We start from the raw sequence: 8,904 nt of genomic DNA on the forward strand, positions 1-8,904 counted from the left end.
CTTTTGCCGCTACAGCCGTCGCTCTCGGCGGTTGCAGTCTCGGGCACCGACCTCGTCTACCTCGGGCCGCTCGCGGCCATGATCACGGTCATGACGGTCGAGTTTCGCTCTGCCAAGACGACCAATCTCGCATGGGCGCACTGGGTACGTGACTTTGCGCGGCGCTGCCCGCGCCTCCGCGAGTTGGAGGTCCACGTCGCGGTCAATGGCGCCCCGCTGCAACTGCTGCTGGACGTTCTCGGCCATCCCGCGCTGCGCTTCTTGACCTTGCGGCGCGTATTAGGGCTAAATGGAGCGTCCATGGAGAAGCTTCTCGCGTGGCTGCAGCGCGGCGACGCGCGTGGGCTCCGCCTCGACGGCGTCCCGTTTGGCGAGACGGACGCGCTTGCGTTCTGCGACGCCTTGAGCACCTGCACTTCGCTACTCGAACTTTGCGTCAGCCACGGACAGTACCTCTCGCAGCGACTTTTGGACGGCAGGTCGTTGCCGCCCAACCTCCGCGTGTTTGCATGGGGCGAGTACCACCGGCGCGGGGCAACCGCCGCACCCCGGTTCACCGCACTGCGCGACACCTCCCAGCTGCACACACTCGACTTGTCGGGCAGCCGGGTGCTCTGTCCCAACGCGATCGCAGCGCTCTTGCCGCACCTGCCGCAGCTTCGCTCGTTCGATGTCTCCAAAGTCACGTTCGACCCGCTGAACGATGTGGTGCAGTTGATGTCGGCCATGGGGCAACGGCCGACGCTCCAGCACGTCTTGGTGGGCCAGTGCAAGCTACCGCAGTCGGTGCTGCCTCCGCTTCTCGGCTGCATTCCGTCGTGGCCCTCGCTTCGACGCCTCGACCTCGCCGGCTTGTACGTCCCTGCACGAGCGTTCCGTGCAATGGTGACGGCGCTCGTCGCGTGTCCGGACTTTGCGTTTTTGAGTCTGCGCTTCCCGCCGTTTACCGATGCAATGTGGCGCGACATCGTCCCGACGCTCGGCGCCGGTCTCCTGAAATGGCGGCGTCTTGTATTTAGCGAGTGCCAGCCCACCGCCGTCCAAGTGATTCAGCTTTTGCGCCGCCTCTTGAAGCACAACCAACGAGCGTTTATTGTGACCTGCAGCAAGGGCTACTCGGCCGATGCCTTGCAGAACGCGTATACTGGGCTGCTCCACGAGCGCGGGCTCTTGCCACCGACACGCGAGTCGTGTGTCGTTGCATTTGTGTAGTATCGATGTATGTGTCTTTGATCTACGAGTGTGTGCTTGTCCTCGAGCGTCGTCCTTGGCAGCTGCGCTCCGTGAGTCGATCGCCATGGTTCGTGAAGCGCGCTTCTCCGATGCGCCCACCGTACCACTGGCTGGATACCGATCCCTTTCAAATGGGCGTCTGTGATTGGCTTGCTGGAAAATATGTGCGTTTTTGATTCGTCAATATTAGGACGCGTGTTTTCATTCGATATAGAGAACAAGAAGCACAATAGACTTTAAAAACGCAACCTCGCGCGGATTTGTGTGCTGGACGCGAACCCGAATCCAGACCAGAGGGGGAAGGAACTTACTTCATTGCCCAACAAGTCGAATGGCAACGCCGTCAGCACCACCCGACCGCGGCCTCCGCCTCTCGTACTTGCGCCACTTTATCAACGAGCATGGCGGCGAGGCTGAGTTTGCTGGCAAGACGACAGCCCAAGTCTGCTTTGAGTTTGTCGTGCCATTGACCAAACCGTCCGAGCTCTCGCTCGTCGACCACGTCGCCAACGACCCAATGACCGCTTCGTTCGTTGGCCCGGCCAATTGGTATGTTAGCCACGCCTGGCAGTACCTCTTCTTGGAGACCGTCGACAGCCTCGAGCGCTTCTTCGCCGACCGAGATCTTAGTGACGACGCGGTCCTTTGGTTTTGCGTCTTCAACAACAACCAGCACCTCGCGAGCTCGTACCCGTTCGAGTACTGGTCGACGACGTTCAAGGACAGCTTGGCTGCGATCGGCAACATGGTCATGATCATGCACCCGTGGAACGACCCGATCGTACTTCGTCGAAGCTGGTGCGTGTTTGAGGTCTACGTCGCAGTGACCATGGGCGCGCGCTTTGAGATTGCACTGGCGCATGATCAAGAAGCCACGTTCCTCAGTGATATTACCATCTATAACGCGTTTAGCAAGATGCTCGCGACGATCAAGTGCGAAGACTCGGTAGCCACCGTGCCGAGTGACCGCGACGGTATATTTACCTTGATTCGCGCCGAGACGTCGTTCATCGCGGTCGACCGGCTCATCTTCTCCACCTTGACGCACTGGATCAAGCAAACGCTCGAGGCGTCGATTGCGTCTGCGTCCTCGTCGCTCGAGAAGGCGTCGCGGTGGCGGTATCTCGGCGTCATTCACGACGCCTTGAACGACCACGCGGCGAGCGAGCGCTGCTTCCAGGCAGCGGTCACCCTCTTCTTGGCCGCGCACGGGCCCTTGAACGAAGAGACGCTCTTGCTGCAGTCGCTTGCCGCCTTTGCGCGGGCGTACCAGCGCACGCCCCAGTCCGAATGGGAGCCACGGCTTCGGTCGACGCTCTCGACCGCGCTTCAGCATCTCGGCGAGACGCACCCGACGACGCTGGCGGCGCGTAGCAACGTGGTGTCGTCGCTCTGCCACAACGACGCGCATGCGGAAGCACTGCCGCTGGCGCTGGAAGATTTCGACGTCCGACGCTCGCTCTACGGCCTATGTGATTGGCGCACGATGAGCGCCATGTCGACCGTCGGTCTGGTCTACGTCAGCCAACACGAGGCGTATCGTGCATCGCGCTGGCTCCGGAAGGCGCTTGGCCTCCAAGTGACGCACTTGTGCCGCGAACACAACGACACGATCGGTACCAAGTCCCGGCTCGTGGATGCCTTGCTGCAGATGGGCGACGGCGTCCAAGCACGCGCGCTCGCCGAGTCGGTGGTCGCTTCTCGGGCGCGCACGTACGGTGCGACGCATCCACGCACGGTTGCGTGTCGCATCAACTTGGCGGCGTCGGTGCTCATGACGGGCGATGCGGCTCTCGCGTCGGCGCAAATGCTTGCGTTGACAACGACCCTTGGCGCGGACGACCCAACTCGTTTGGCCGGTACGCATCTACACTATGTGGACTTGTTACTACTACTCGACTGGATACACTGTGTAGTGCAACTCAACTTGGGCGTCGCGTATGCCATGCAAGCCCAATGGGCGAATGCGCTGGCGTCGTTCATTGACGCCTTTGCCAGCGCACCGTGCAAGGTGACGGCGTGGCTCCTCTATGGGTTTGCAGTCCACGCCCCACTACCAGTCTCCAAGAAAGGGCTCACGCTTGTCCGCGACTTCATTATCTCGAGCTCCGATGCGCAGCCCGAGACGTGGCCGACTCGATGCATGGCGTGCTACACGCCCGTCACGGGTACCCTCGTGGCCTGCGCGGGCTGTCCTTGAGACGCCTTCCAGTTTTGCATAAGGTGCCGTGACCAGCGGCCATCGCGGCTCATGCGGTTCTGCCAACATGACCCAAAGGAGACAACGTGGAAGATGACGCTGCCGCCGCGCCGGTACTTTTATGAAGCCGACCTCTGTGCGACCGAGACGGCGCACTACGACGACATCGATGGGCTCTTCGCCGCGTACGAGCGTCACTGCGATATGCACAACGTCCCGAGAAACGAGCGACGCGTTCGGACGTTGATCCCGCGGTTGACGTGCACCTGGCACCCGATGTAGTAGTTCATTGTACAGTGTACACGTGTACTACTTGAGGCAGTGTGGTTTGTACATAAATTGGCTCGTGGACAAATTGCCGGCTTGATGTCAAAACATCGACGTCCCACAAGCGTCGACCCGTAAGCCACTGTCCTCTCATACACAGACCCAACATATGTAGAGGTATCTTTTACTGTACGGAAATGGCGGAAAGATGTATCAAAGCAAGGACATATAACCCTAGCTTTTATGAGGTTTAATAGCGAGAGCTTTATGGCGTTGATCGGAGCGAAACCTAAACCTAAACCTAAACCTAAACCTACCCCGTACCGACGACGAAGATGGTTTGGACCTTGGTGATAGAAGCTGCACAACTAAAACTAATAATGGTCTAGGTACTACGAGCAATAACGGCCTTGGTACTGCGAGCAGCGTGACGTTGGGCTGCTGTCCTTTATAAGGACGGTCCCAAGCAAAACTAATCGTTGTCGGCCGGGCTCAATGTTTTTAGCGCTTTTGATTGGTCGCTTTGATGCGATTTCATTGGTTTATAGTTCAATCATGTGGGCGCGTTCTATTCGCGGCATATGCCACGTTTTAAATCCCGGAGCGTATCTTCCATCGTAAGGTCGCGCCGCCTTCCGTGCTGGTGCCAGAGGCGCTCGACGTCATTGCGCGCTCTGTGCAGGACCAGCGGACGCTCGACGCCTTCCTCGCCGCCATGCCCACGCCGATGCTGTCGCGAGCGCTCATCGCCTTGCAGGACCTCGTCGCGACGCCCGATACGTCGCTTCTCTTGGACTGGCCCACGATCGTGCTGCGCCGTGCACCTGCGTTGGCGTCGACGATGGCGAACCTGCGGTCGCTCTTGCCGCTACAGCCGTCGCTCTCGGCGGTTGCAGTCTCGGGCACCGACCTCGTCTACCTCGGGCCGCTCGCGGCCATGACCACTGCAATGACAGTCGTTTTTTGCTCCGATCAGACGACCGATCTCGCATGGACGCACTGGGTCCGCGACTTTGGCCGGCGCTGCCCGCGCCTGCGCGTGCTTGAAATCCGCGCATCGGTAGGCGACAACCTCGGTCTGATCCAGCCGCTCCTGGACATCCTAGCCTACCCTGCGCTACGGCTCTTGTCGCTCCGAGGCGACTTTCTTCTGGACGTCGCGTCTATCGCCGTACTCCATGCGTGGCTGGAGCGGGGCGGCGACCGTGGGCTCCGCTTGGATGGCACCCAGTTTGCGGATGCGGCCGACCCACTGCTCTACAATGCCTTGCATACGATCCGGTCGTTTGTTGAGTTTCGTGTGCGCAACGTGCGGGGCCTCTCGTGGCTGCTTCCGGCGTTGCGCAGTGCGAGCCAACTGCGCACACTCGACCTGTCGGGCCACGGCTCGCTCTGTCCCAACGCGATCGCCGCGCTGCTCCCGCACTGGCCGCATCTCCAGACGCTCGACTTGTCCAGGAATCGCTTCGACTCTTATCACGATGTGGTGCCCTTGATGTCGGCCATGGGGCAATGTCCGATGCTCCGGCACGTCGTCTTGCAACAGTGCAAGCTACCGCAGTCGGTGATTTCTCCGCTACTCGGCTGCATTTCAGCGTGGCCCTCACTTCGACGCCTCGACCTCGCTTGCACAGGTTTATACCTTCCTGCACGAGCGTTCCGTGCAATGGTGACGGCGCTCGTCGCGTGCCCAGACTTTGCGTTTTTGAGCGTGTGCTTCCCGCTGCTTACCGATGCAATGTGGCGCGACATCGTCCCGACGCTCGGCGCCGGTCTCTTGCGATGGCGGCGTATTACGTTTAGCGAGTGCCAACCCACTGCCGTCCAAGTGTTGCAGCTGCTGCGCCGCCTCTTGGAGCACAACCAACAAGCATTTACGGTGACCTGCGGCACGATCAGCTCTGCTGATGCGTTGCAAAACGAGTATACTGGGCTGCTCCACGAGCTCGGGCTCTTGCCACCGCCACGCGCGTCGTGTGTCGTTGCATTTGAGGTCGAGGTGTGACGAATCCTATCAATGTATCAATATATCGAGTTTTTGAGATCTTACAGCAATGCGGGATGTGCATTGAGCCAGACGAGCCCCGCGCCGCCGCCTGCGCAGCCACGGACCGGCGAGCGAATGAAGAAGAAGGAGAATGCGAATCTTTGTGTAATTATGAAGATAACGCGAAACCCGTTCATATATAATGTGGGTTGTACCATATGCGCCAATCGACACGACTTGCGCGCGTCGCTCGTTCGTCGAGCTCGGTGGCGCCAGTGGTATAGAGGGGTCGATGGAGGTGACTGGCGGTACGTTCGTATGGACACCGCTGTCAACTGGCCAACGCATAAAGACGTCTGCACTGCCTTTCGATTAACGCCAATAACGCTACACCATTTCTCTCGATACGTTAGACCATCGGGTGCCAGTTGCGGTTCAACACCGGCACCGAGCGCCGTTGCAAGCGCTCGTGCATCGGGACCTTGTACGTCTCGCAGTACGTAGCATAGTCGTTCAGCAGCGACTCGATGCGCTCGTACGACCCTTCCTGCGCTAAAAGCGCGTCATGGTACAGCAGGCGGCGGGGCGGCAGCGCCGTTTCCAGCTGCGCAACGGGCGGGTCGTGCCGGCAGAACCGTTCAAGCCGCCCGCGCTTGGTCGCTGCGCAAGCGGCACAAAAAAAGAGCACACCTTTGGGACAGGCCTTGCACGTCAGAAGAACACCGGTGACGGGCTTGCTGCAGAGGACACACTCGGCGACCCACGTCTCGGGCGCCTCGTCAATGTCGTCCAGCACCACGAGGTCCAGGAGGTCGCGACGCGCGTTGGCGTCGGTGGTCGCCAAGGCAAGGCGGTAGATTGCCGAGACGGTGCACTTGCCGGGCACACGGCGGTGCGCGACTTGAAAATGGTCGGCCGCCGCGCCAAGGTCGCCACTGGTCCACGCGGCATGCCCGAGGTTGAGCTCCACTAGACACACACGGTCAAATTTACTGACACCAAAGAAGCATGCTACCATCCCGAGTGTAATCCTTGGGTACCTTGGCCGACGGCAAGAGGTCGCGTACCGAGCGCAAGATCGACGTGGCACGAGCAAGCTCGCCCACGTGGACCAAGAATTTGCCTTGGTTGAGCGTTGCCGCCAACGTCAGCTCGTGGTCCGCCCCGAAAGTGCGCTGCGTGGTCGCCAGGACGCGCTGGTTGAGCGCGAGGCCTTCGTCGAAGCGTCCGAGATTCATGTAGGCTACGGTTGCAATTTGCAGCGTCAAGACGGTATTAAGGAAATCGGAGCCGTGCAGCTGCTCTTGCAGCGCCGCCGCCTTGCGACTCCAGCGCAACGACGCGCGCGACTCGTGCGAATGCACATGCAAGCTTGCGACGAGGCCCATGACGACAGCGGTGTACTTGTGGGCGAGGCCGTACACGTGCCGGTGGGCGTCAAAGAGATCGAGCGCAATGCCTTTGGCCTCGTCGGTCCTGCCATTGCGGGAGAGCGCCGCGACAAAGTAGTACTGGGTCTCGAAAACGTCCGACTCGAATGGACCCAGTGCGTCCGACTGCGTAGCCAGCGCCGACTCGAAGAGCGGCCGCCACGTCGAAGCTGGCTGATTCAGCATGCTGCGCATCATACCCAGATGGGTTTGGGTCATCGCGACAACGAGCGGGTCGGCACGCGACGTGCGGAGCAAGAGTGCATGCTCATGGCAGCGCGCGGCATCCCCGTAATTTCTTTCGTCTTGGTAGATGCGTCCGAGGGCAGACCAGCGCTCGGCTTGTTCAAGCAGAGATGGCAAGGCCGGGATCGATGCTTCGAGCGTTCTCTTGATCCAGTCGGCAAACACGGAAAAAATGAGCTGGTCGACCGCGATGAACGACGTCTCGGCGCGAATCAAAGCGAAGATACCGTCGCGGTCACTGGGCACGGTCGCCTCCGAGTTTTCACACTTGACTGTCGCCAGCATCTTGCGAAAGGCGCCGTCTTCGGCCATGTCGCCGATGCAGCGTTGCTCTTGATCATGCGCCAGTGCAATCTCAAAGCGCGCGCCCAGTGTCACCGCAACGTAGACCTCAAAGACGCACCAGCTTCGACGAAGCACGATCGGGTCGTTCCACGGGTGCAGGACCATGACCACGTTGCCGATGGCTGCGAGACCGTTCTTGAACGTCGTCGACCAGTACTCGAACGGGTACGAGCTCGCGAGGTGCTGGTTGTTGTTGAAGACGCAAAACCAAAGGACGGCGTCGTCACCAAGATCTCGGTCGGCGAAGAAGCGCTCGAGGCTGTCGACGGTCTCCAAGAAGAGGTACATCCATGCGTGGCTGACATACCAATTGGCCGGTGCGACGTAGTTGGCGGTCGTTGGGTCGCTGGCGACGTGGTCGACGAGCGAGAGCTCCGATGGCTTAGTCAATGGCACGACAAACTCAAAGCAGACTTGGGCTGTGGTCTTGCCAGCAAAGCTAGCCTCGCCACCATGCTCGTTGATAAAGTGGCGCAAGTACGAGAGGCGGACGCCGCGGTCCGGCGACGTCGATGGCGTTGCCATGGTGCTGGAGACTTGGAGAATGAGAATGTCCCACCCGGCACATTTATGCATGACACACGCCACCATATGGCTCACTCATTCTTCACATCCCACTGTAGTAACCGGTCCGGTTAAGTTGATGCAACAATACTGCAGCCAACAACTTGGGATGCTTCACCCGTTTAAAGTATGCAATGCCCTGTTTAAGATGCCAAGAGCGGAGTGAGCAGGAACTTTGGCGCACGTCCTCCTCGGGAACTGCGGTGAGACGTGTTTAAAATTCAAGAAAAATTTATCAGTGCCACTATCATCCCTCCAAGTATCCATTGATTGTTGAGTTTTATCCGTCTGTTTATCTCCACTCTTGGCATCGAAAACAGGGCAGGCAGACAACGTTTAAAAACGCCTTGCATCGGCGCCATATGGGTTGGAAGTTGCACCTCCTTCCTTGACCCCAGGACCGTGGACTGGGACGGGAAGGGAAGTGCCATGGGATGGGCGGAGGTTTGTACGGTCGGTCCATGGATCTGTTGCTGTTGGAATGAGTCTATTGAGATATTATAATGGATCTGAGGGTCTGTGGGTGCAAAACCATGTCTTACCCTAGAGTCGAGGTCTGCATCTATTGTGCAGCCGCAAGGTGGCGTCCCTACGTTTTGGTACCACATGGAACCACACCAGTACCACATTTT

The 8,904-nt window shown here is 59.4% G+C and overlaps 3 protein-coding genes across 3 annotated transcripts; 2 read left to right on the forward strand and 1 right to left on the reverse strand.

Annotated features, from left to right (window-relative positions):
• Nucleotides 1-18: 18 nt before the first annotated feature.
• Nucleotides 19-1,258, forward strand: SDRG_11813 (hypothetical protein). The gene has a single exon (XM_008617868.1). The coding sequence runs from the start codon at nucleotides 79-81 to the stop codon at nucleotides 1,210-1,212; it is 1,134 nt and encodes a 377-aa protein (XP_008616090.1). The 5' UTR covers nucleotides 19-78; the 3' UTR covers nucleotides 1,213-1,258.
• Nucleotides 1,259-1,532: 274 nt separating this feature from the next.
• On the forward strand, nucleotides 1,533-5,705 carry SDRG_11814 (hypothetical protein; the record flags this gene model as incomplete). The annotated part of the gene is made up of 4 exons (XM_008617869.1): nucleotides 1,533-3,092; nucleotides 3,150-3,409; nucleotides 3,470-3,646; nucleotides 4,383-5,705. The coding sequence occupies exons 1-4, from the start codon at nucleotides 1,565-1,567 to the stop codon at nucleotides 5,703-5,705; spliced, it is 3,288 nt and encodes a 1,095-aa protein (XP_008616091.1). The 5' UTR covers nucleotides 1,533-1,564.
• Nucleotides 5,706-6,038: 333 nt separating this feature from the next.
• On the reverse strand, nucleotides 6,039-8,241 carry SDRG_11815 (hypothetical protein). The gene is made up of 2 exons (XM_008617870.1): nucleotides 6,703-8,241; nucleotides 6,039-6,656 (listed from the first exon to the last, which is right to left on the reverse strand). Exons 1-2 carry the CDS (start codon nucleotides 8,231-8,233, stop codon nucleotides 6,097-6,099), a joined length of 2,091 nt encoding a protein of 696 aa, XP_008616092.1. The 5' UTR covers nucleotides 8,234-8,241; the 3' UTR covers nucleotides 6,039-6,096.
• Nucleotides 8,242-8,904: the final 663 nt, after the last annotated feature.

The sequence above is a fragment of the Saprolegnia diclina genome (genome assembly GCF_000281045.1).
Source record: "Saprolegnia diclina VS20 unplaced genomic scaffold supercont1.44, whole genome shotgun sequence".
NCBI lineage: Eukaryota > Oomycota > Saprolegniomycetes > Saprolegniales > Saprolegniaceae > Saprolegnia > Saprolegnia diclina.

Excerpts from the sequence above, each read along its gene's own strand:
- SDRG_11815 (XM_008617870.1), bottom strand. The coding sequence starts at position 8,233 with ATGGCAACGCCATCGACGTCGCCGGACCGCGGCGTCCGCCTCTCGTAC. Across the intron at positions 6,657-6,702 it reads CAAGGATTACACTCGGGATG|TGGAGCTCAACCTCGGGCAT; the intron begins GTAGCATGCTTC and ends GTGTGTGTCTAG.
- SDRG_11813 (XM_008617868.1), top strand. The coding sequence starts at position 79 with ATGATCACGGTCATGACGGTCGAGTTTCGCTCTGCCAAGACGACCAAT.